This window comes from Dermacentor silvarum, chromosome 9 (assembly GCF_013339745.2).
Source record: "Dermacentor silvarum isolate Dsil-2018 chromosome 9, BIME_Dsil_1.4, whole genome shotgun sequence".
Taxonomy (NCBI): domain Eukaryota; kingdom Metazoa; phylum Arthropoda; class Arachnida; order Ixodida; family Ixodidae; genus Dermacentor; species Dermacentor silvarum.
Window position 1 is genome coordinate 119,246,787 of NC_051162.1, and position 27,675 is coordinate 119,274,461.

At 46.7% G+C, this 27,675-nt stretch overlaps 1 protein-coding gene across 2 annotated transcripts; it reads right to left on the reverse strand.

Annotated features, from left to right (window-relative positions):
* Positions 1-3,426: 3,426 nt before the first annotated feature.
* LOC119464164 (hsp90 co-chaperone Cdc37) lies at positions 3,427-27,498 on the reverse strand. Of its 2 annotated transcripts, none has more exons than XM_037725017.2 (11): positions 27,347-27,498; positions 25,173-25,306; positions 24,325-24,472; positions 23,248-23,298; positions 22,655-22,720; positions 21,186-21,344; positions 18,806-18,921; positions 18,042-18,162; positions 14,904-14,972; positions 9,807-10,048; positions 3,427-3,934 (listed from the first exon to the last, which is right to left on the reverse strand). In XM_037725017.2, exons 1-10 carry the CDS (start codon positions 27,377-27,379, stop codon positions 9,851-9,853), a joined length of 1,095 nt encoding a protein of 364 aa, XP_037580945.1. In that variant the 5' UTR covers positions 27,380-27,498; the 3' UTR covers positions 3,427-3,934; positions 9,807-9,850. The 2 variants fall into 2 exon arrangements, with proteins under 2 accessions (XP_037580945.1, XP_037580944.1); XM_037725016.2 differs by having other exon boundaries at positions 18,018-18,162.
* Positions 27,499-27,675: the final 177 nt, after the last annotated feature.

Genomic DNA, 27,675 nt, shown 5'->3' on the forward strand with positions numbered 1-27,675 from the left:
CATGTTGCCTAAACAAATATAGTGCTTGCTAAAGATATATATGTAAAGACTCTCAAGTAGGCCAAAATTAAAAACATATAAATGTGTGCACTGCTTTGAACTGAAACCAACAAAAGCGCAAGGAAAATGAAGCTTCTGCAAGCAAAGCTTACATTGAAGTTGCTGGCGCCACCTCTCTGATGCGACGCTAACGGCGTCAGAGGAGCGGCTTTGTTACGTGCCCAAGTGTATCGAATTTTGTGCCTGAATCTCAACCTCCCCAAGACCCTGCTATGTTGCCTTTGGGACTGCTGAAGGCTATTTCACAGCTGCCGATACAGATCGGGATGGAGAGCTACAGCAGTTTTTATGTCATGAACGCACTAAACTTGAAAGTGAGGCTGGCGGCCAATAAGTGATAGTCAAGCACTGAAGGTCAAGTATGTTCAACGATCGGGACACTGGTTCGGTGAACCTGTGTGAGTACATATATAGAGATGGTAGAGGAATTGATTACGTTTTGGGGGCTGTTCCTCAGTGTTCCCTAGGGCAATCCCCTTACTATTGGCAAGGAAGAAATATCCACAAGTCTGCACAACTGGTACAGTCTGGAAAGCCATCCACGTACTCAACGACTGTACAGTGCACCTTGGAAGTCGAGTCGATTTCGGACAGTACACAATAGAAGCTTGCTTAGTGTAAACTGCAAAGGATGTTTATGAGCGAGCGGAGACATAAATAATCTTGGCGACCAGTTCTCCATGACATGAGGAAACAAGTGCCAGAGACCAGTTTTGGACTATGCATTTACTTTTCACTACCTGGTCAACAATAATCTTGACCTACTGTATCTGCCTTAGTTTTTTGAGAAACAGTTTAATATTTCAATTTGCATGTATTTGAGCAAAGTAAAGAAATAAAGCACTGATGCCATTGTAGGTCAAGTCTTTCTTGCCAGTTAAAAGGTTGCGTTCTCAAAATTTTTGAAGAGCAGCATATACCCAAAGGCACAATCCGGTGGCCCAAATTGGCATCAAATCGTCAAAGAGGTTCATTGCGAAGAGCGGCACACACCCAATGACCGACGTTGGCATTAAGGGGTTCACTGAAGAGTGACATATAGCAAAACATTCAGCAGAACCCATTTCACAGCGTATTGTGAACCCCACTGACTTTTAAAGGGACTGACAACCGATTTCTATGGAGCCAGTTTTTATGGCGCAACGAGCTCACCCTCGGTAGTGTTTACACCTGCAGCGGTTACTTCCAAAGGCGCGTGGATATTTTGTAAGCAGAAGTTTTCGATCTAAGCAGCCTCTAAAATAGAGTCCCTCCTCCAGCAACGCTGAGAAGTGATAGCGTTGCCGATAGCCCGCCTCGCATATTGTGAAAGCCGCCCATCGCCCTGCTTTAACTGGAGGGAGTGCAACTGTGGTTAACCACAGTTGCACAGTGAATCAACAGCTGTAGGTCTGCGGGTCACCTTCACGAGCACCCTTGAACTACTTTCCAGCAACTTCTAAAGGTAAATAAAGACTGGTACAATCAGTTTGTGGAATCAGTCGTGATCAGGGTCCCCTGTGAGTAATTGACCTAGATAAACGTACTCTAGAGTCTGTAAAGGAGTACGTTTATCTAGGTCAATTACTCACAGGGAACCCTGATCACGAGAAATAAATTTACAGAAGAATAAAATTGGGTTGGAGTGCATACGGCAGGCATTACCAAATCCTGACTGGGAGCTTACCCCTGTCATTGAAAAGAAAAGTGTACAATCATTGCATTCTACCGGTGCTAACATATAGGGCAGAAACTTGGAGCTTAACAAAGAAGCTCGAGAACAAGTTAAGGACCGCACAAAGAGCGATGGAACGAAAAATCTTAGGACTAATGTTAAGAGACAGGAAGAGAGCGGTGTGGATCAGAGAACAAACGGCGATAGCCGATATTCTAGTTGACATTAAGCGGAAGAAATGGAGCTGGGCAGGCCATGTAATGCGTAGGATGGATAACCGGTGGACCATTAGGGTTACAGAATGGATACCAAGAGAAGGGAAGCGCAGTCGAGGTCGGCAGAAAACCAGATGGGATGATGAAGTTAGGAAATTTGCAGGCGCAAGTTGGAATACACTAGCGCAAGACAGGGGTAATTGGAGATCGCAGGGAGAGGCCTTCGTCCTGCAGTGGACATAAAATACAATAGGCTGATGATGATGATGACAATCAGTTTACGTTGTTGTACGGACCTTTCTTATAGTTGTACCGCGTTTTTCCCTCAAGTACAGGCCTACGTCACGGCTGGCTGGCCCCCGGCTAGCCACCTTACCCCGGCACTTCCACTGCTGTAACGAGTGTTGTGCACGCACACATTAATGTTCCTCGTGAGCACCTGTGTGCAGAACCATACTGCGGTGCATACACTGGTTTGAGCCGAACAGACAGCAGACGTCAAGCTAGATCTAACCTTTTCTTTGGGTGCTGAGAAACAGCAGCAGTTTTCCTTCCGTCTCATCTCGTGCACCACTGAGGTGCGACGGCGGCAACAGCGCTGGCAACGCTGCTCGTCAAACCAGCATTCTGAGCCGTCTACAGGGCAACGCAAAGCCTTGCTATAGCTTTCAATACTTTGCCTTTGGCCGAAAATGACGAATCTTTTATGTGATAGGCTGACAGCATATTATAGGTGGACTACACCTATTGGGAGGCATCACCGTCTGAAGTCCCAAAAATGTGGGTCGACATCGAAGGCTGTGCACTCTTGACACAGCGTCTCATGGCGCTAGTTATCATGAGGGAAGAATGTAAGAAACTGGCATGTGGCACACGCACCAGACGTTTAAAAGAGTGACTTCAGCACGAGAGAAGCACGCGTGAAATCGTGGCCTAATGGTTAGAGCACTGGGCTGCTGTGCTGGAAGACAGAGTTCAATTCCTCCATTGGTCACTGATTTCCTCATAGCATTACAGGTGGATTTCACCTACTTTGGAGGTATCTAACCAAAAGCTTGAGCTGCGTTGAGCGTATGTGAGCGCATCACAGTATGCATGAAATTACAGATTTGTAAGAGATACAAAATATAGAAGTGTCACACTGATGAAAGAGAGCAAAGTCGCCTGTAATGCACGCATGCGTCGCTGTCGAGACGTCCATCTCAGTATGCTATCACATACTTAGAGATATGGCGGTGCTAAGATTGAGTCAAGTTTCTTTCTTTCTCGTTCAGGTGCATATTTGTTATGAGAAAAGCAAAAAGTACTGAAGCTGGTCAAATCTAATCTGAGGCTCTTCACTACAGTATCTCTCATAGCTACAGTGTCGCTTTAGGACCTCTTATCAATCACTCAGCTATACTAGCCATAAAATTGCAGCAATTTGTACTGAAACTTAAATAACCATGTCATATCAAAAAAGAATGAGTGAACAAGAACTTTCACACAAAAACAGAATACGTGAGTGGTGCAACTTTATTTCGGCAAGAAAATGTTTTTTACATAAAAATTTACACGGCCCGCCAGTTTCGATTCTCTGAAATCGCAGCAGCAGTTTAATTGTGGACCATTTTCTAGGAAGCACGACACAGTTCCACACAGAAAGGCGCATGTTTTCTGGCAAGTTACCTCCATGTGTGAAAATAAAAAAGCTGTGATGCTCACTTTCCTGGCTACCAGTAACGATCTGTCGTCCTCGTTAGCCTTTTCTTTTCCGTATGCGGAAACTCCTCAAAGGTAAAACAGCAAACACGTTCCTACCAAGTGTTGGCAAAGTGAGAAAAAAAAAGAGAGAGAAAGAAAAATCTTGACACTTTCTATGTACATTGCAAAAACGAAACAAACTGTAAAGAAACAAGCAGTAAATTTGTGTCCATGTATTGTATCTCGTTGAACTCGGCAAAAGGACGTCTCCAGGCATCCAAAATTTTTTTCTGTTTCTGTGCATTTCTTTGCTTGTGTTGGCCTGCAAAGCAAAAGGGAGAGCTATATTAATTTCCGTGTAGCCATTTACACAGTTGTTAAATACCATCGACATTTGCATGCAAGAAATGTATACCAGGAACAAGCCATGTGCCAGAAACTGCATGTCTCAGGGGGAAGGCGAGGGGTGGGGAGGGAAGCCTCTGGGACCACCCCTCTGGTTCTACCAGTGGCTATGCCATACACAGCGCCATGCAAACACAGACTCCAGAACTTTTGACCATGATATGTGAACGTGTTATTATTAACCCTTTGTGGTTATGTGCAGGGTCCCTCTAGACACGTGAAAATATCCATTACGATCAAACATTGGGAACCGCACAAGACGCATGATTTTGTACGTTCGCCAGTTATCTGGGTCGGTAATGGCAGCTTTTGAGAACTTTTTTAGCTAATAAGTGCACTTGGCAATGTCTTTGGACGATGGTAGCATTTTTTCCCTTTTCCTCTATGCTTGAAGGGTTTTTGTGCACAATTTGTGCCGTGAAGCACCCGACAGGATGGCGGCGTTTTCTGCGTGGGCGTTTTCTGGAGAAAATTCACCTGAGTTCAGTGGATCGGAAGATGATTTCAGTGGTGCAGAAGAATATATTTCGTGTTCAGGTGAACAGCAAGCGTCACTGAATGAGAACACTCTAGAAGGGAGCGACAATGAGGAGCCTACAGACCTGCAGTGCAAATACTGGCCTCCACCGAAGAGAGTGCTTCGAGCACTACCACACAGGGCTTAAGTACCTTTGAGAGCCTCAGAAAAAAACAGGTTCTCTGCAGGGTGTAGAACCAAACCCAAACTGAAAACTGCACATGAACCGGAATTCCAAATGGAACTGAACCCTAAGTGAATGTGAACCGGGTGCAAATGGAGTAAACGGGTGCTCAAAGAGATTCTTTGAATGGGCGTTTTTCCTGGGAAGGTGCGTGTGTGTGTGTAAAGGTGTGTGCTGGTAACTGTACGGCCGCCTAGGCAGAGAAGCTTCCACTATTGAACTCGGCCATGCCAGTTGTGTTCTGCGGGCAAAGAAACGGCTAAATCGCCGTTTCCGTTGAAACTCAATTCGTCCATTAAACAAGCTCGCTACTGTTACTAGATATGCTGCAATGTACACACGCCAGGACAGACGGAAAGCAAGACAGAAGGTGTCCTGAAGAAGGAAAAACAGGAAGACCAACTTGTTCATCAGCATGGCTCCTGTAACACTGACACTGTAGTCAGCAATGAATGCTGTCGCCTTCTCAATGCACAGTAACAACGGCTGTAAACAGCACAGGCTTTCTTTTTTGCGAGCCATGGTTCAATGCTTCTTTGGTGCCTCCAAGTGCAATATACAATGCTCTGTGCCAAAGTATCTTCTGTGCCAAACTGTTTTACAAACTGCTTTAGTGCTACAAACCGGCTCAAAAAAAGTTATTTACTTTTCTGAACTGAAACGAAATTGGTGCGTGCTGAACCCGAACACCTACAAAATTTTTTTCTTCAGTTTGACACCCTGGTTTCCTGAAATAAACCACTTAACATGCGATCGTTTACCTGCGCGCTTTTTCTGCGTGGCGTCTAAATGCTTGAAATGCCACCTGACTGGAATGACCACAAATTGTGTAAATGCGCATGACTGCAAAGGGTTAAATGCGTATAATACTCACATTCAATTCTTGACTCATTTTTATTTTTCTTTGATGTATAATTCCCAACCCTTGAGAGTGTAACGAATAATTAATTACACTATCGTGATAGCCTGAGGAAAAGCCTGTGCTGCTGCAGCAAGTGCGCCCCCCTGCTGTGTGAACTGAATTTAAGCTGCGACTAAGCTTCTGTCGATATCGCCAATGGCCAGGCCAAACTGACAAAGAAAAACGTGAATGAATACAACTGAACCGCAATATAATGAACATGAACATAACAAAGTAAACAACATTTCGGTGGCCATGCTTCATTTCAATGACAATCCTACTGCTATAATGGACTCGAAAATGTATTATTCGAGGCAATATTGGTTACATCAAATCAAACATTTGCTAAATTATTGAAAGTTATATTCTGGGGTGTTACGTGCCAGAACCACTATCTGAATATGAGGCACGCTGTAATGGGACGTTCTGGATTTATTTTGATCACCTGGGGTTCTTTAATGCGCACCCGATGCATGATACACGAGTGTTTATGCACTGAGGCCCCATCAGAATATGGCCGCCAGAGCCTGGATCTGCAAATGTTAGTTCACTCACAACTCAAAATACAGCAAAATACTGAAGCCGACTGTTCTTATGGACTAAAAAATTCAGACTTACTGAATATTCTGGACTTCCCCAAGGAAGTGTCAGTTGCCCCAGGCATAAGTATACAGTCGAATCTCGTTAATTTGAACATGCTTAATTTGAACTTCCGGTCTATTCGGCTGTGGCCCAGTCAAAGTGCTGTGCGTTCCAATGGGCGAAAACGGCCGGTAATCCGAACGTGCAAGCATTTGCGGCGGTTAATTCAAACATACCCACTGCAACAAATCACGCCAAGTCATGCCAAATCACGCGGCGGTGCTTCCGACCAGCATTGCTCCAACCCCACCATAAAGTAAAAGTTTAGGGAAAGACCCCTCAACGCCGAACATGACAAAAAAAAAAAAAAAAAAGAACAGCGGCGGAAATTGCATCCTCTCTCAAGTGGCAAGGTCGCCGTTTCTGCATCGCGCCGGGACACGCGTGTACGTGCTTATGTGCCTATGCAGTGATGTGATTGGTCAAGGCCGTTTTGGAGCAGCTTCTTGGAGCAGCCAAAAGTGCATTTTGGAGCAGAAAAACAAGCTTTTGGAGCATCTAAATGCATATTTTCAAGTGAAAAATTGCCTTTGAGAGAAGCAAGAGAGACTACAGAAGGAGGGAGCCCAATTTAATGAAACACAAGCACATTTTTACCAAGAATTATTTAGCTCAACAAAAAGCGCAATGCTCACTCGCTAAGCTACACCAGCCGAAAACAGCAAAATGGCAGCAGTGCAACAAAGAGAAACAAGCTCAATAGCATGTGCAACGACTTGCTCCCATTTAGCAAAATATCAGCCATCATGCACTCACTTGACCTGACAGGAAAGTCACCTAGTGTAAAGGCTTTGCTGTACCAGCAGAACGCTTTTCCATATAGCGTTATTATGAAAGTTGTGTGCTCTCACCTCTTAGTTTTGAAAGCGCCATTTCAGCAATGGCAGGAGCCACCACATATCAAACACGTTGCAGCCCTACTCTCGCACCCACCTCTTACTTCCGAATCCATGTGCACATATGACGAGTGCATGTGATGAATGATGTCGCTTGTTTGATTAGTTGGTTTTTAAATGTAGCAGAAAACACCTTTTGGAGCACATTATTGAAAATGTATCGGGATGTAGCAGGATTGACCGCGCGCCGCCTCGCTATCCCTCCCCCCTCGCTTCCTCGCCGGTGCCTCGAGCGCAACGGAAGAAGGCGCGCTTCCTCCCTGCTTTTCTTGCGCGCGCGAGATTTAGACGCGGTCGTCGGCTCCCCTCGCACGTTTTCACTCGCACATACAGCATACGGCGCGCGGCGATTGCGTTATCGCCCTTGGACTTTAGGGTACGGCCACGCTAGCGGCAAAAACACGCAGCAAAAACGCGCGGCGGCAACGCGTCATGCCACGCGCGGCAAAAGCGGCAGGAATCGGGGGTCTTGCGGCGTGCCGCACGAAATGGGTTCTGCGGCAAATGCCGCGTGCCGCGAGATGAAGAACCAATCAAGAGCGACGAGGGTGACGTCACGGAGCCATCACAACCGGAACGCCGCCGGTGCGAGAGCGCTCGCGGTGTTGCTCGCCTGTTCGGAGAGCGCGGGAGATCTTATCGCGCTGCCGCGCGGCAAGACGCGCGTGCCACGGTGGCCTCGCGGCGAGACGCTGACGCGCGGCAACTTGCCGCTCGCTGCATGACGCGCGCGTTTTTTGCCGCTAGCGTGGCCGTACCTTTATATACGGAATATCTATGAGCCAAAACCAATTTTAGGGCCACAACGTGTCATGGACACCATCTTTATATAGCAAATTCGGATCTCAAGGGCCATACTTTTGCTGGCGGAAACAGAAAATACGTCATAGTAGTCGCCCCCCGCACTTTGGGCGGCCAATGCCACCGTCAAGCCACCAAGCCAAGCGACATGAAAAGTGAAAATGGCCGCTCGGGCCGGCGCGGGCTGGCAGTTCGCAACGTATGATGCGGGAACGGTCCCACAGTTGCGACGCAACAGCGGGGTTACCAATGCATTGAGTTGTATGGGAGCTGTGCCGGGACCGGTCGAAAACAACGTAACAGCCGGGAAAACGCAGCCCCCGGGAACGTAACAGCGAGGTTCTACTGTAACACTATACGACGCTACGACGCCATCGTGACGCTCGCTCTTCGTTTCCGATGCCTCGCGCTTGTGCGAAACGACACGCATGCACGCATCCGGTACCTGGTGTGACATTCCGAGGATCAGTGCTTCGACGAAAACGGAAAACGGGTGCGCGTTACAACTGAGGGCGCGTTAGAATCGAGTAAATACGGTAAACGTTTATTTTTCGAATTTTCGTGCCAAACCTGCATATAACGAAATCCTCTTTATAACGAAGTTTTTCGGGAATTTGTCAATTTCGTTATATCCAGGTTTAACTGTACAACTTTCTCTCATTTGGAAAAACAGATTTCCTCCCGATGCACTGAAGTTGCAATAAATAAAAAAAGTTGCAGTTTCGCCCGAACGGCGAAGCATCGAATGCAATAGTAGACCGCTATACGAAGTAAGTATAGCAGTTTTATCGGCCGTATAAACTTGCAAACATTTGCTTACTAAATAAATGAACAAGCACAGTGCCACACGCGCACAAGCAAACATGAACACATCTCGCTCGTTGACCACGGAAACGAACTGTCAAAACGCTCGAGTGACAAAGCGCAGCGAGCGAATTGATCTTCGTGTTATCATGCCTCTCGCTTCAACACAACCTATGAGCGTGAAAACACGGCGTGCGGCGGACTTTCCCCGTCGCAGATTGCTTTCAAGATAGGGCCAAGACGATCGTATCGCCGAAGTGGATCGTCGCAGGTTACGTCCTGCTTCGGTCCACTGAAACTGTTCCGCATTGCTTTGCTGGCGAAAATCCTCTCCTTCTGCAGTCCCGAACGCAAGTTTCGGATTTTCTAAATGCCAGTGATGCGGCAGACGCAGAGAACGTGAAGACAGACGGTAAACTATTGCCTAAGCACGAGTACTGCAGCACATGGAGGAAGCTACGGCAGCTAGGCTCAAGAGTAGCTAGGCTCGACGCGCTTGCCAGGCAGCCATATTGAAATGCCGACGGCTATATGGTAACGCAGATTTAGGGTTGTACTCGATACTAGCACACACGCAATTTTTGGACCTGTTTTATCGGGAAAAAAAAGTGCGCGTTAGATTCGAGTAAATACAGTAATCAGCGTAGAATACTAGAATAATTTCGAAGAACAAGTAGAATAAAATCTGCATAAAACCTTGACACAAGACAGAAAATGACAAAAAGAATAAGAGTTTCATCACACACACACACACAAAAAAAAACATTTGTTTAAGAATCCTTATGCCATAAATGAGCGATGATGGCATATCCATTGACTCTTCTCTTTAACAATCTTATACATTACAGTTTGTTGCACATAGATATCCCACAATCCTTCCTTAGGCTCTCTCTTGGCAAACCATGCTTGTTCTGTTGAGGCTAGTTCTTTTCAGAGCCCTCATTTACTCAAGTTTGCTTGGTCACTCTGGTCACATTCTCTGCAACTCCATGTGACTCAGCCAATCCAAAGCTATAGATGCAAGTGGTTCAAACGATGCCTCACCTCATTCGATTCATGACATCATCTTTGTTGCGGTCCTCCTTCCTTCACTCCGCACCCGAAGTCTCGGAGGACGCCTCCAGCGGTGCCGACGCCTCCGATGCCTCCGCAGCTTTGGCGTCAGGCACCCAGAGGCCAGAGTCGACGCAGCGCTTCATGTGGTACCTGGCCTCTTCCTCGGGCATGCTGGCGATGACTTCCTTGAGCATGTCTAGGTCGCGAGACTCGAAGCACTTCTGCATCGACTGTGAAGCAACGACAGTAGAAAAGGTTCAAGGAAAAGTACAAGAGAAGGACTGACCGTTGAGCATGTCCCTGCACTTAAGTTACAGAGAAAATTATACCGTATTTTCTTGCGTATAACTCACGTCCTCATATATGCCGCTCTTCAATTAGTGTATTTACTCGAATGTAATGCGAGATTTTTTCATGCTTGTCATTGTTTGAAATCCACCCTGCATTACAGTTAAACCTGGATATACAGTCAAAGCTCGTTAATTCGGCCCCCATTAATTCGGAAATTCGGATAATTCGGCCTGCTGATTCCCTCCCTTCAAAAATGTACATATGTCTATGGCAGCGAACTCTCGTTAAATCGGCACGAAATTACGTGTGCACCGCTTAATTCGGACTGGAGACAGGCCAAGACCGGCGCTGAAGTGAGTTTTTGGAGTTTTGGAGCGCAGAAATCAGTACACTGGCACGTATACACTAGTGGCAAAACGTGCGCGGCGCGCCGCCGGCACGTTTTGGCGCGATCCAAGATCGATCCAGGCAAAAAATCGCTCCAGGCGCGATACCTCCCGCGGCAAGAAAAACCTGTTTCGCGGCTGCTTTCGCGGAGCGCGTCTTGCCGCCGCCGGCGCGCTGCGCGTCTACGTGCCATACCGGATCGGAAACAACCCTCCATTACGAAACCGAAAACGTACGAGGGGTCACTGCTAGTTCAAGGTGCATTTTTGGAGCACGCATCGCTACTGTCATCACTTCGAGAGAGAATGAGAACGACGCACATGCGCATTCTACGACGTCCTTTGTTCTGTGTGCGTGCGCGCGTCGTGTTGCTGTTGTGGTACTGTTGTGTTGCGCTCCGCTGTGATGGCGACGCCTGCTAAGCGAGCTAAGTACGTGGCCAAGGACTTGGGGACTAAGATAGAAATTCTGAAGGCGCTGGATGAAGGCATCTCCTGTGAAGAGGTGATGCGCCGCTTTGACGTGAAGAGAAGCACCCTGGGAACTTACGTGAAAAATAAGGTGCAAATCTTGGAAGCTTTCCAGAACGACAAGTTTCATGCAGCTCGCAAGCGTATGCGAACCGCAGCACACCCTCAGTTGGAAGATGCGTTGTTGAAATGGATTGGTGCCGCACGGGATGCGCAGCTCCCACTAAGTGGACCACTGATCTGCGCGCAAGCAGAAACCTATGCCCTCCGCATGAACATTGATACATTCAAAGCGTCCGAGGGCTGGCTTGCGCGCTTTAAGGAAAGACATGGTATTCAAGACCGTGTGCGGCGAGAGAGGTCCAGTGGATGAAAAAGTGGTCACGGACTGGCAGAACGGCGAACTTCAGGAACACATCGCAGCCTACAACCCCAACGATGTTTTCAACGCAGACGAGACAGCTTTATTTTTTAAAGCGCTGCCAGACAAGACAATTACTTTGAAGGGGGACCCTTGCATTGGTGGAAAGAGGAGTAAGGAGCGTGTCACCATGCTGTTAGGCGCAAACATGACGGGCACGGAGCGCCTTCGTCTTCTCGTCATCGGAAAGGCGCGCAAACCAAGATGTTTTTCGAACATCAAGCGCCTACCAGTCGAGTACCATGCAAATAGGAAGGCCTGGATGACTTCAGAAGTATTTCGCCCCTGGCTGCAAGGGCTCGACCGCCAGTTCAGTGCCAAAAAACGTAAGGTGCTGCGAGTTATAGACAACTGCAGCGCGCACTGCAGCGTTTCTGATCTCCAGGCGATCAGAATTGTGTTCCTGCCGCCGAACACGACCGCCGCCCTACAGCCTATGGATCAAGGCATCATCCAGTAGGTGAAGAAAAAATACAGAAGACAAGTTTTGGAGCGTATGCTTCGGTGCATGGATAGAAAAGTGCCCTACAATGTGACGCTCCTGAGCGCAATCCACATTTTGGCACACGTGTGGGCTAACACGCCGGCAGCAGTAGTGGCAAACTGCTTCAGACACAGTGGATTCGGGCAACTGGAGCCGTCTGAAAGCCAGGAGGTCGCAGCGCCTGACGAGGATGAAGAAGATAGGGCACTCGTAGCCCTGCTTCCTACCGAAGTACAGCTCGACGACTACTTTGGCATCGATGACGGTGTTACCGTAGCCGGTCAGTTAACCGATGCGGAAATCATCGCTGATGCCCTCGGTGCGACGGACGAGATGTCCGACGAAGATAGCCCTCGCGAAGAGCTTCCGGCACGGCGAACCACCAAAGAAGCTCCGGATGCCCTCACTGTTTTGGAGGAATTTTGCCTCGATGCTCCGTGTAACACGCTTGCACTGGACGGATTGGCGCATGTGCGAAAAGTCGACCTTGACGCCCAGCTTTCGACGAAAAAGCAAACAACCATCACGGACTTCTTTACGAAGTGAAGGTATGGAATAAAAGCCTTGTTCAGATGCAGATTTTGTTGTCCATTCGATAATTCGGCATTCGGATAATTCGGACATTTTTTTTACTCCCTTGAGATCCAAATTAACGAGGTTTCACTGTAACGAAATTGACAAATTCCCGAAAGCTTTGTTATAAAGAGGATTTCGTTATACGCAGGTTCGGCACGAAAATTCGAAAAAGAAACGCTTACTGTATTTACTCGATTCTAACACGCCCTCAATTGTAACGCGCACCCGTTTTCCGTTTTGGTCGAAGCACTCATTCTTGGAATGTCACACCAGGTACCGGATGCGTGGACGCGTGTCATTTCGCACAAGCGCGAGGCATCGGAAACGAAGAGCAAGCGTCACGATGACGTCGTAGCGTAGAGCCCTAATGTTACGTTCCCGGGGGCTGCGTTTTCCCGGCTATTACGTCGTTTTCGACCTGTCCCGGCACAGCTCCCATAGAACCCAATGCATTGGTAACCACGCTGTTGCGTCGCAACTGTGGGACCGTTCCCGCATCATACGTTGCGAACTGCCACCCCGCGCCGGCTCGAGCGGCCATTTTGACTTTTCTTGTCGCTTTGCTTGGTGGCTTGACGATGGCATTGGCCGCCCAAAGTGCCGGGGGCGACAACTATGACGTATTTTAGGTTTTCCGCCAGCTAAAGTATGGCCCCTGAGATCCGAATTTGCTATATAAAGATGGTGTCTATGACGCGTTGTGGCCCTAAAATTGGTTTGGCTCATAGATGTTCCATATAAAGTCCAAGGGCGATAACCAGTCGCCGCACGCCGTATGTGCGAGTGAAAACGTGCGAGGGGAGCCGACGACCGCGTCTAAATCTCGCGCGCGCAAGAAAAGCAGGGAGGAAGCGCGCCTTCTTCCGTTGTGCTCGAGGCACCGACGAGGGAGCGAGGGGGAGGGATAGTGGGGCAGCGTTCTACTGTACTCTGGCACAAATTGCGTTCTGCGCGGCGGCGCGCGGGCTGTATCTTGAAAGCGATCTGCGTTGGGGCAGAGTCTAGTAGTGTAGGTGCGTTGGCGGCTCGTAGCTTTGTGCGTGCTGTGTGTTCTCGGCGCTCAGTTTGCGTTGATGCGATAGACAACAGCACGAAGGTCACTTCGCTCGCTTCTCCAGCGGCGCTTCCACACACCGCCAGCGTTTGACAGTGCGTGTCCGCGCTCATCGAGTGTCATGTGTCACAGCGTGTACCAGCGCCTCGGGAACATTAACTGGAAAAGGAGAGAGGAGAGGAGGCTTGGCGGGCTAGGCCAGCTGCAGCCAGCGGCAGGATCAGGTTTGAATGAAGGGAGGGGGAAAGGTCACGCTCGCGGCGGCAAGATCGCCGGGTCGAGAGATGCAGGCTTGCCTCGCACACGCACGCACGCACACGTGCGCTCGCTTCGCATTCTGTCACGGCGGAGAAGGTGCTTCCGGTTGCTGCTGGCGCAAAAATGACAAAATTTAGGGCGAAATCTCTAAGTTGTCGGAGGGGAAAATTCGTTATATCGCTGCCACTTCGTTTCATCGAGGTCTCAAATACATGTGCTTCAATGGAGTAACGGCGGGGAATAGAAAAACTTCGTTATATCCAGGAATTCGTTACATGGAGGTTCGTTATACGCAGGTTTAACTGTAAATTCGAATACAGCAAGATTGATGATTTTAAAATGAATATTCTAAATCCCACGATTTATGGTATTATTTTGGCAAAAACGCTTGTTTACATCTCGAGTCAAATTATAGACAAGTCGACAGAAGTGAAAACATTTTTTTTTGTTGGAATCAATGTCGATTTCACTGTGCTCGTGACTGGTGTTGCTGTTACGACGCTGCAGTACCAGCGTGGTGGTTCCATTCACACTTTTTTTTCATTATTCGAGTTCGCTTTGAAACCTGAAAATTTTATATTCACACACCCCTACCGATAACCCAAATGCACTGCCGCTCCCTGCTGCAGGCGGCGCAAAGTGAGCATCATGTTTCATGCTAGCAGCATCGTATTCTGCTGTTGCCCGCCAGCTGAATTTCGTTTTGCTAAACCGTTGGCGTCCTAAAACACAACGCAATAGGAAATCGACAAATTGCGCCTCAGACTGCTTGGGGCCCCACCAGGTCGACGCGCATCGGCACCTCTCGCCGAGCGGGCACGCCAAAGCTTCCCGCCGAAATGCCCGCTCAAGAAGGCCAACTTGCAGTAGCGCGAACGTATGCTTGCCGAAGCCGCAAGAACAACACCAGTTCCCCATGTGACTGCATCTTGTGCTGCAACACTTTGCATTACATAGACGTCAACTGCAGTTGAATCTGCCCAATTTTTTAGGGACTTCAGATTGTACGTGTGCCCAATTTACACACGCTTTTCTTGCTTTTTTTTTTTTACAAGACGTGTGAATGTATTTGACCACCTGGGGCTCTACAACATGCAACCAAAGCTTGGTCGTTTTGTAGGACAAATGGGCCATCGCAACTCACCTCAGGCAGGGTCTCGAACACCTCGACTGGGTCAAGACCGCCAGGTCCTAGCCTCTGCTGCCGTTCTTCCTGCAAGTTTTTTTTTTTAGCAATCACTACAACTGCATAAGGTTTCCCAGCTTCACAGTCGAAATTCATCACAATGTATGCGTGTATACAAACAACCTATTTAAAGAAATTCCAACCTGGTTATGCCTTGTACTAGCTGTGACTGCCAATGCTGTGTTTCCCTTGTCTTTAATGTGCTTATGTGTTACGTGCTATAGTAAACCCATTAAACACAAGCAGGAGAGCATGAAATGAAACAGCTCTAATAACAAACAAACTGAGAAAGCAATTTCACATTGCTACATTTACTGTCGTCAAAGATGGCGCAGGACCCAGACCATTCAAGTAAAAAATCAGGCCGTCACCGTAGAAACAAATGAAAGCAGAGACGAAAGAATGCATTCTCATTAGCTCTGACTTGTTCACGCTTCATTCCTCCATGTGCTCCACCAAGCACTGAAGAAATTGAGCTCATAGTGATGAACCAAGAGGCTTGATTTTTTTTTCTTAGTACCGTATTTACACGATTGTGAGTCGACTCGAATGTAGGTCAACCCCCCCAAAATTGCATGTCTCAAAAAAAAAAAAAAAAGGGGGGGGGGGAGGGAGAAAAACCACGCGAGTGCATTCACACAAGGCAAATTTATTGATGGGGTTGCTAAGACTACTCATCGTCACTAGAGTCGACCTCACTGGCACTGCTGCCGTCATAGCTGTGCGGTCCCACAGCACGTCGTCATCAAGTGCGAGTCCACACTTCGCGAACGACCGCACCACGACATCATGCGGTACAGCCGCCCCCGCAGAGAGGACCCACCCGCACACAGCAGCCAGGGAGGCCAAATTTTCTTGCGCTGAAGCCGCCACTGATGCACCACACGTTCACTGACTCCAAACTTGCGTCCCGCTGCGCAGTTGTTATTTTCCTCGGCATGGAGAATAGCAGCCCGTTTGAACGCTGCTGTGAACGAGCGCCGAAAGTTCTTGGCACTCATGTATAGTGAACTAGATACTCATGACAGGCGCGACGATTCAGCACAACAGCAGAAGTGGCAGATGCGCGCAGCCGTCAAAAACAATCGGATCTCAAAGAAAAGCTCTTCCGCCAACTACTAATACCCCCCAAACGACTCCCCAAAAAGCAGATGGGAGGACTGCCACCGCAGTAGCTCAATTAGTTCAGCACAGCACCCATAATGCAGAAGGCGAGGGTTCGGCTCTCACTTGCGGCAAGTTGTCTTTACGTATACTTTCGTTTCTCTTTCCCCAATTATTTCCACATTTTAACTTAAAAAGGAACAGTCCTGCAATGTTTCCGCCAACTACCATACCCCCCTAACGGCGGCTCTTCCGCCAACTACCAATACCCCCCTAACGGTGGCTCTTCCGCCAACTACCAATACACCCCAAACGGCGGCTCTTCCGCCAACTACCAATACCCCCCAAACGGCGGGTCTTCCATGATCGATGCTCCCACAAGAGCCGTGCGCTTGTGGTGTGCGCAATCAAAATGTATGCAATACGGTAAATTAATACGCTATGCTTCTACCGTAACCATGGAAACGTAGGTGCAAAGTTGTAACCACGCTGTAGCGACCCTGATTTCTCGTTTCTCTTGCCGCTACCAGCGGTACACGGTTCGGTTTCGATTCTAAGTCGACCCCCCAACATTGGATTGTCAAATTTGAAAAAATGGGTCGACCTATAATCGTGTAAATACGGTAACTACCGCATGAAGCCAACAGACAATTAAGCCAGGAAAAGCATAGGGTATATAAACTGTTTTTTATTTACTGTAACATAGAAATAATGAGATAAAGAGAACATAAAGCTTTAAAGAAAGTGAGCAGAAACCATCGACGACGATTGTTAATGCAAGCGAACAGCCCCAATGAAAGAAAGAACGAGCAAGTGAGTGCTAGGGCCCTTCGTCCCCTTCCCCTTCTTCCCGCCCCACAACTATACTGCGTGAGAGCTCAAGCACCATTTCCCTCAGTGCCTTTGTACAGCAAGTCTGACCATCAACCACCGCCGACCGTTTTTGAGCTGAAGTACCCGCTGACAAATAGATGGAACGAAGTTTCACTTGGCCTAGTCCTAGAAGTGTTAGCCAGCACCACTCACAGCCCTGGTGGTGGATGTGAAACATGCTTTTGACACTCCCAGGGCTAGATCTATAGAGTACACATGCACCTATTCCCCAAAAAGCAGATGGGAGGACTGCCACCGCAGTAGCTCAATTAGTTCAGCACAGCACCCGTAATGCAGAAGGCGAGGGTTCAGCTCTCACTTGCGGCAAGTTGTCTTTACGTATACTTTCGTTTCTCTTTCCCCAATTATTTCCACATTTTAACTTAAAAAGGAACAGTCCTGCAATGTTTTCCCTGACTTCACTGCCTGTTGGCTTCATGCAGTTCAGCTTGAAGCTTGATGCCATAAAGTAGCGTACAAGGGATAACTGGCCGGTTGCCTGCTCCTAAAATCACATACTACATGGCACCTGCGCTTAAAAGGGCATTCCACCTCCACTGCCTTGGCTGTGGAGTGGAACACACAGGGCCAATTTTGCGCACAAACACCCAAGAAAGCAACCTGAGAGATGGCGCCACAGTAGCTGGATTGGTAAAGCGCCACACGCGTAATACGGAGGGTGTGGGTTCAGTCACCACTTGTGGCAAGTTATCTTTTCGTGAGCTTTGAATTTTTGATTACCGGATTAATTTGACATTTCAATTAAACATAAGAATTCCATATACTCTCTGTGGCTTCGTTTTCTGTCACTTGATGTGGTTGTGACTATCAAAAAATGTAGCCCTTCAGTTCGTTTTATTCTTGAGTCCTTAGTGGGCACTCAGACCAATAAATAGGTACTAGAATGCTAACGTGCTAATCCTGCCACAACAGACCTCCACTTCAGATAGCAGAGCTAACTGCCCGATTCCGTTACCTGCTGAAACATTTGAGCACACATCCGAAACACATGCGCACGCAGATACACATGCGCATTTCCTAACCTTGCACATGCCATGAATGCCTAGCATGCGAATGACAAAGTATCTCACTCACTTCTTCACACTCACTGACACTCACTTCTTCGATCTCCTTGACTGCTTCTTCCAGCTTCTCTCGGGCTCGCAGCTGGACACGTTCCTTGAATCCCTTCAGTTCATCTTCAAAGGCGTCCTTGTACTGCTGGTCAGCCATCTGAATGCTGACGGTAATGAAACAACTTATTGAATGATTGGCAATCCACGTGTCTGACAGGTTCTTCGAGCTGAAGTATCTGCTGAACAGACTGAAGCAGACTGAAGAGCAAAGATCGCAGTTATTGACCTCTTAGGACCGTATTGAAAGCCTTGCCTACTAAATTAAGGCTTATATAGTAGTACACACCTCAATATTAGTGTCCTTTGTTTCACTAGGACAATGAGAATGTGGCTTCTAAATACTGCGCCACATTTCAGAACCTTATGACAAAGAATAGAATCTATTACTGAAATTTCAAGCACATCACTTCTGCCAAAAGTGAAAGGAATTTTAGTGCATACAAAGACAAGTGTTTGTCCTTGTCTGCTCTTTGATTTATATGCTGGTCCAAAGTCGCGCTGTTACAGTTTGAGTTGCGCAGAATGAACTAACCCAATCTTTGACGTTACTTATGCTTCTTTTTGAACGATGATCACCCGAGGCTCTTTAACATGCACCTAGGGCTTCGTATGCATGTATTTCATAATTGTGTGTCCGTCGGAATGCGTCTAACTGTGACAGGGAATCAAACCCACAACCTCATGCTCGGCCGCAGAACACCGGTGCCGCTGAGGCACTATGGTGGGATCAGTACACTTCAGACTCACCGCGTAAAGAACGAAGAAATGCAGGATCGCGGGTCCACTTCGAGCTGCTTGCCAAGCTCCAGTACGTACTGCACACAGATGCACTGGTGGGCGACGTGGGACATGAGCTCGTGTTTCTGAATGGGGTGAGAGAATCGAGTCACTGAACACCTTTGCCCGTCACCAGCAGTACCAGATCGCGTGAAGTTGCTCGGCATATGTGAGCACTGTCATGGAGGCAACAAATTATAATAACAAAGCAAATCGACGAAGATCAGCCCATAGACAAAGATCGGCTTATCTATTGATATGTTTTAAATTGACATTGTTTTTACTTTATGCATAGTTCTTTTTTCAACCTGTGCAATCATGCTGTTATTTCTAGTTAATCATCTTCATGCTGTTCTCATTTGTAATAACGAATTTATAAGCCTTTTAGTATCACTAAAATGCTGTTAAAGTACAGTCGCCGACCGATTTCCCGGATTTTGCGGGGACCGAAAATAGTCCGATAAATCAAACAGTCCACCCTAAAAAAGAAAACTTATTAGGCTTAGAGTGGCATAAAAAAATCTTTAATAATACCCTGCGTCATCCTACCCCTGGAGGTGATATTTGCTTGGATTTGTGCAAGACTGACGTATTCGCATACAGTTGACAACAGCGTCAGAGCGTTGGCGATCTCCGCTAGTGGTGATCGCCATCACGATCGAAGAAACGAGCCCCGTTACTTCGCACATGGCCTCTGCGATCAGCTCCGGCAGGACGTCATTCGCTCCGGCCTTCCCATTTGGCAGGACCTTGAATAAAGTTGATTTCATTAATTCATTCCCATTTGGCGCGCAGCCGAGCGGAGAAGTCTAATCTTGCTAACTCTGTAACAGCTCAGCAACGGCACGCTGCCAGAACTGATCGGGGAGGCTACGCTCCGCACCACTTGGCTCTCGCGAAGGCACAGGAGGTGGCACCGATCACACAAATGCGAAGCTGCACACGTCCCCGAGGTGCGCACACCACGGACAAAATAGCAACCGAACTTAAAAAAGCAATAATAATAAAAAACGGATTTCGCAAAGTGATTATGCCGATAGTGCTGACTGAATAACAGAAAAAAAAAAGTGCTGTCCTCTAGAGCGTTTTGTCAGCTAAGGAAGAGCACGTATGGCCTTCGCGAAGCAAGGATGGCGCGCGCTCTAGTGCGTCTCCAAATCTTGGAGGCTATACAACGGGCCACTGGAAACCAAGCCTGGGCAAGCCAGCGGAAAATCCAACATGGCGGCCTTCAAGAACGGGTAGTCTGGCTCGGAACCAGCGATTTAGTCCGGAAAATCAAACTTAGGAGCCTAAATTCGTCTGAAAAATTGGTTGCGAAAATGCATTAGCTCTATGGGAACCCTGACGGTGCATTTATGAAGTCCGGAATATCTAACAAGTCTGAATTTTCGGAGTCTGAAAAAGCGGTCGGCGACTGTATTCCCTTTTTTTTACTCTGACAGGTTGTCCCGCCTATGATTTTTGAACCATGGCACCTTATACTGTATATGTAAACTGTTATGTTTACTGCATTTTCCGAAAATAACTTTTTTATACAAATTCGACCCACCTGATATTTCGACCAATTTCGTCAGTCCACCGTAAAAGTCAAATTAACAGAAGTCGACTGTAGTAGATACTTGATTCCCGAATCAAATTAATCGGTCGGTCCGAATGCAATGCTATTCCATTCTCAGGTGTCTGAATTTGAAATCTGCTCTCGCACTTTGTAATTGCAGATTAGGCTTTCTCCCCCTATGACTGCGGTGAAGAACCTGGCATTCCCTTTTACTGACTTATGACAGGTTGTTATCAGATTACGTGCCGCGCGATCGGCGCGTGCGGCAGCTTATTTTCCATCCGATGTCATCGAATGCACGCGTAGCCACGTTCACCAAACTACTATTATATGCTTTTGAACCACACCTTATAACTCACAGCGAGTCGTATTTCGGACGATTTACTGCATTTTCGAAAGTGTTACTGCACTCCACAATTAAACGTTTATAGCCGGGCAAGTGCATTCGACCCACTCGTGTTTCCTCTCCGTCCTGATAACGCCGTTTCGACTTTGGCAATTTCGTCAGTCCACCGTAAAAGTCAATTAACAGAAGTCGAGCAACGACTTTGCAGTTTTGTAGTAGATACTTGATTTGGGGCAAGATATACTCCAACGTTACCCATGCGATTCGATTCAGTGATATTCGAGTATTAGCATAACCCTAGAAGTAACCACTAAATTAACAAAAATAATGTTTCAAGAGAATACTTAACCAGTCTAAATTGACTTAAACTTTCTCTTTAATGTCCTAGTACAGGTTATAAAAAAGGAGCTGGTGTGCTTTCTGCCAATCATGTGACCACTTACGTCATCCATTTCGAGTCGTATGCACCAGAGGACCAGGTAGTTGGCCGTGTACTCGCTCGCCAGGTGCGGGTGCTCCAGGAGGAAGCGCTTGCTGTCTTCATACTTCTGCAGCATCCCGAACTGCTTCAGGAGTGACTCATTCTCCGATACAAATTTTTTCTGCGGGGAAGTCGAAAACAATGCAGAGCCTTTAGCAAAACAGGAAGTCAGCCTAGTCGGTACAGTAGAACGTTGATATGTGTTGGAAATAAACACGAGAAAAAATGTACTAACCGGGAAAGCGTACGATCCACACCCACTAAAAAATCTGACAGAGTCAACTGTAGTTGACATCTATGTATTGCGACGCGTCGCGCGAACATTGCAGCACGACATGCCGACGTGGGCAGAGCTGGTATAGCTTACGGCAAGCTTACGTTCGTGCTCCTTGAATTCCGCCCTAGTCAACAGCTGCTTCGAGCAGGGCATCTTGCCGGGAAGTTTTGACATGCCCACTCGGTGCGAATTGTTGCGACACAAACACCGACGCTCCTCGAGCTATTGGTGCCCGAGTGACCCAAGACGCAAGATGTCATTTTCCTATTGCGGAGTGTTTTAAGACAGTGATTGGAAACCAAAACGAAATCAAGCTGGTGAGGGACAATGGAATACGATGCCTATGATGCCGCCGGAGTGAAAAATGACACTCACTTCGCGCCACCTGTAGCAGGGAGTGGCTGCACATTTAGATTACCGCCTATTAAAAGATTCCACTGTATTCTGAACATGTGGCCAATGTGGCGTCATGCGCGCTGGCAAATGCAAGAATAATAAAGCCCTATAAGGGAACAAATAGACACGAAGTGTTCCGGCATTACTGTTGTTCCGGTACGGTTCCTCTGATGACTATGGCAATGCGGACTCCACCGCTTTGTTTCGATGCTAGCGCCGATTCGCACTCGCTGTGCTCCGAGAGTTGTTTGAATTAGCTGATGTGTGGCCAAATACGTCGGAATTAACGAGGGTTGGATTAACAAGCATTTACTGCATCATGATGACATGACACAGAGCAAAATTTACTAATGTTGCGTAGCAATAAAGCTAGGTAAGATGACGTTGCTCATAAAAAAAAAAAGAGCAAGACAGCTGCGTGCATTCTTTCTGGCTGTGCTCCTATGCGGTAGCCACAGTCATAGCAGGAATGGAGCTGGCCAATGTATCATGACGTCATGGTGATGCATCCACCTCAAGGTGTACCTAGACGAAAACTTTCGTAAAAATCGACAATTACTTAATGTGCTGCGACACTTGCAAGCATATTTTCTAGGGTTAGAGGGCTTGGATTTTGTTTTACCTGAAAACAAATGAAAGATATATTGGAAATGTCCGTGCCAGCGCTCCCTTATACAACTGAAGATTGCTTCGCTATATCAGACATATTTTAGCGGGACTCAGAATGGTGTCATGCCTGAAGGTACAAGTGTATTTACCTGTGTCTGTTCTTTTTCTTCTTCCGTCAAGACGGCTTCCTCCTTTGGTTTTGGCTTGTTCAGAATCTGCACGAGAAAAAATCGAACATGTTCATTTGATTTCTGAATGAAACCAGTTGCACTAAAAACAGCGATGGTCCTGACACAACTACAGTGGTATCAGTAGCTCTAGTTCCATTTATTAACCGACACTTTCTAACACTCTTTAGCAAGTACTCTATTAGAAGTAACCATCACATATAACATTGACACAACCTGCTATTAGTTCACACAATAACGGTCAAGTATTTCGAGCCAAGTTACTGGCAATGACTAAATAGCGTTCATTTTCACGCGACAGGTGTGCATGCGAGAAATTGTTACAGTGTTACTAAGAAAAGTGCAGGCCTTTTATGAGTAATTACAATAGTTTTCAGGATTGTCATGACAGGCAATAAAGTGTGGAATGCTCTGGCATGACGTTTTGTTCACAAAAAAGTTGCCACGCTTTAGCGAATTGCAAATCTGTGCATAGTGATGGCCCCACCAACAGTGAACACAGTGGTGAATGCAGGCAAACTGGCTTTTGGAACGTGGAAGAGTAAACAACTCACCGTTTTTTGAAAACCTTCCTTGCTGATAGTATCAACGTTCCAAGGTGCCAGCTAAAGCATGAAGAAAAAAAAAAAAAGCAGCACATGAGATGGATGGTTGATCTACAATTTAACAGTAATTTTAGCTCAGCAGGTAATGGGTGTCTCGCAAAACCAGAAAGCACCCCCGACTGCAAGAATGCAAAGCAGCCGCACACATGCGCACACTCTGGGGTGTCCACCTATCACATTAAACACAAACACAATCTGCCCTTGCTTCTGTGATCCCCCTTGCAAAAACAGAACACTGCAAACATTAGTTGTCAATAAAGAACAATCTCATCACTTAGTTAACAGAAATTTCCACAGGTTGCTGCTCCATTCGGACATGGATTGTAACAATGCAAGATCTACTCGCGATTGGAACCAGAGAAAGAATGCACGAGCCACACTAGCAGCCACTAGCCAGCTTAGTCAGATGCCAAAAAAGTAATACATCAGTGCGGCTTTTGCAAACAAATATGGAGGACACCTAAAGCTGCGGGCATGAACAGTGCTACTCCCCGCCGCACCCGTGAGTCCCATGATCCATAATTCCAGCAGATCCCAGTCCCGGACACAGGATGAAAGCCAAAACACCTCGAATTCATTCGAGTAAATGTGTTTGAAGCCCTTGATTTGGACCAGCCAAATGTAAAGCATGCAGTGAGACCACTCGAAAGTGACGAGTTGAATGTACTATAAAATATATAAGTGACATTTTTATTTGCTTTACTTTGGCACGCAGAAATCTGTAGGTCAGTGACCTACAGTAGTGGATCAACAGTAGGGTTCCCACCTGACCAGTCTTCCACCGGCTCAGCCGGTCTTTCTTTCTCTCATGGTTTAGTGATTGCTATTTAGTAGAAAAAAAAGTAGGGATATCTGGCCATCCTAGCCGGGCACACGGAGCAATTTTCACAAAAGTTGGGACTGTTCCACTAAATCCACTAAATTTGGGACGATTGGCAACCTCCTCCCGCTTCTCGATGTCGCTTTTTTTGTGTGTGCTTGGCAAAAGTGGCAACCCTAATCAATGGCGAAGCAGTCGTTCCTCACCTTCTCCTTTTTGTCCAACTCCTCCTGCTCCTTGCGCAGCTCCTTGTCCTTCCTCTCGAGCTTGGCGACGTCGCGCTTTGCCTGCTCCAGGTCCTTGCCTGTCTTGCCCTCGCATCGCTTGCGGGCCTCCAGCAGCATCTTGTCGTGCCTGGACAAACAACGGAGCAATCTGTGCGCGCTGCTGCAAATTCCCCCTTCTGTATCAGGTGTTGCGTGCACACCAAGATAGCGCATCAAAAGCAAGAACCCCGATGAAGATAATGATACTTAGAGTGTGTCATATAGATCTTCACATTTCTGATTAGACCTGCGCGGCAAGTTTGACGGCTTGGTGTTTGCTCTCGGCACGAGCATTGTCGTCAAGTAGCGGGTTCACTTCCTTCATTGTTTTTCCACAATGTTTTACATCGGGTGCCATTTTTAAAGTGGCCGATTGGGTGTTTTCCCAGTATGCTATACGCGAAGGAGTTCATGCTCTCGTACCTGGCGTTCCCACTGACAGTCCTCACACGAAATCCACATTGTGTGAACTGGACAAAACTCAGTGAAAAATTGAAAATTCTTAATCGTTCTGGAGCTGTATACTTTTTCATTATTCCGAAGACGCACAAAATGTGATGAAACTAAATTTTCAGTTGACAAAATTAATAAGTGCATGGAGAGGATAGGAACACAATGTTGGATAAGAACACAATATTTGCCTGGCGCAATAATGCATGTAACTACAAAGGACAACACAGGGTTGTTGGGCAAAACAACCAGCGGCTGCGTATGACTGTTTCGACATTAATTCAAGTGTAGGTCCAGTTTTATTGTTATTAATATATTTATTCAAAGGTGGAACTCACTTGGCCTTCCTCCTGTTGAACTCCTCCCGTTCTTTCTTCATCTCGTTCATCCGTTCGACGCGTGCCTGGTGCCGCCATCGAAACAAGCTCGGCGTGTCAATGTTCGGGTGCGTGTCGTCCTCATCATCCGACACCTGAAACAGTGCCAAGGGTCAACATCACCAACTCGAATAGTTCGGGAAAGGTGCTTGTTGCTTTAAGAATTTTTAGAAAATACCAGTATCTCACGTATATATTAAATCTTCATGTCGATTAATAAAAATGCATCGACATTTCAGGTGGTACAGTATAACCTCGTTGAAATGAAGTTGCACGACACAAAAAATAGCTTCATTACATCTGATATACGTTATAAACATATCTGTGGCAGTGTAACAGCGGGGAGACAATTTCGTTATTTAGTTTGTCATATGCGATAATTCGTTAGATCCGCATTTATTATATCAATGTTCAATTGCCTATGCTACAAGCTGATATCAGTAAAAAAAACTTTACATTTAGTTTGTCATACCTGTGTTCCTTATGCCCTCCCGAGAGGGGAAACGAACACAGATAAAAATAACTGCAAGCAAAAAATAAACAAAAAAGCACTCTAAAAGCAAAGACTGTATTGTACAATTAGCAAATTGGGCATTTTATTAAAAGGCAGTTGACAAGTCAATGTGTGAAGCAATGAATTAACAGCCAAATCAGTAAACGGAACAGCTTGACAGTATCAGCTTCATTAAGTAATAGGTGAATCACAGTCAACCTTTAGATACGGACTGATGATGATGACGAGTTGATGATGGCACAAAGACCAGGTCTGGCAAAGGCGCGCCAAGCAATGAACAGTTGAACATAAAGTTGTGTGACCCGATATACGCACACGTGACACTTGTTTTAGTTATGCGTATAGCACTCACGATGCTGATTTTCCTAATGTTCAAATTTGGGTGACACATGGTTAACTAACGCATTAATTCATCGTTCCATTTTTAGCCGCGAAAGAACGATTGAAAAACTCGAGTGAAGCTGCTTATAGAAACACTGGAAAAGCGTTGCAGGTGTCTGGGAAGTGAAACCTAAACAATTAAGTATGCACCGGAATATATGAAATATGAAGGGGATCACAAAAAAGTTCGATATACAGGTAATTCAATATATAAAATAAAAATTGTACTTAAAAAATTTCAAGGAGAATTTACTGCTGTTCGTTATCCATTATAATTCGTTATATGTGTGTTCGATATATCCGGGTTCGACGTTTCAACAGAGATCATTTGCCGCTCGTTTCCTACACAATTTTCCAAGGTCACTTTGCTGAACATTGAATCAAAGTGTCTCTCGCGTTGGCATATAGATACTTTTTTTTTTTACTCTCAGCGTGCTAATTCTTTGTCACATCGCAAACACGATGCAAATAACTGTTTTGCGAGCCCTGCTAGGCAGCGTTACGAGAAAACGTCGACGTAGAATATTGGGAATATCTTCAATCATTCCATCATAAGAACATCAAATGATCGAACGATGTAATCTGCCTCTTTTTGCCATCAATACAGGAAAAATCGCGACAGCAGGAACGTAGAAGCGCTTTGACACCACTTAACGCACCCGCAAGAAACGGCGCGAATAAACAGCTCGGCGACAATTGTCGCAGCGAAAACGGAAATACAGTAATTCAAAAGCACAGCAATCTTTGTGACACCTAGCACCTAGCGCTCAGTTAAACTTTGGCGCATAAGTTAAACAGAGCAATAATACGCCCAGTTAAACAGAGCAATGATACGAACAACCTTTTGTAAAGACCGAAGTGGTTCAAAAGGGCGTAACGGCATTTACATCCACCGTCAGCAAGACCCGCTAGACAGACGAGCAAGTCTTGCTTGGCGGTCGACAAGTGAATTGTTTATGAAGCACGTGAAACGATTTCTACTGAGAAGCGGGCACTCGTCCAGAAACATATAACGTCGGCGATCGGTCTCGTAATGTTCAGGGTTTTGAAGCGGCGTTCTAGAAGGATCCACGCAGGGTCAGTTCGGGTTTCCGTCGAAGATGCTCTCGCGCTACTCATTGAAAACTTGAGACAATCTGAGCGGTTCGAATCGGTTTCCTTCGGTACTCACACTTCCCGCGGCTTTATTCTGCCGCCGCAGCGCCGCTTAATAACAGAAACACGACCGTAAATCACCCACCTCGATTGTTTTCCACTTGCTGTAGTCCACCATCTTTGAAATCTCACTGCCCGCGGTTGCCTGCTGGCCGAGTATTGCTTAGCCAAGTTTAGCCGAAAGCAGCGCAAGACGGAGAGGGAGGCATTGGTTCAAAGCAATGCCTCCTTTACTAGCTACAAAGCTCCAGAGTACTGGCGGTTTCGTCCGCGGTCCAGACAATTTGACGATGAGGTAGCGTTCTCAACGTAGGCTCAAAATATAAGCGCTCCTCAGGAGAAAATAAAAAATAGAGGAAAAAAAAAAAAAAAAACACTCGTGCTCGGCGAGGGCGCTGCAAGACGTAAACGAAA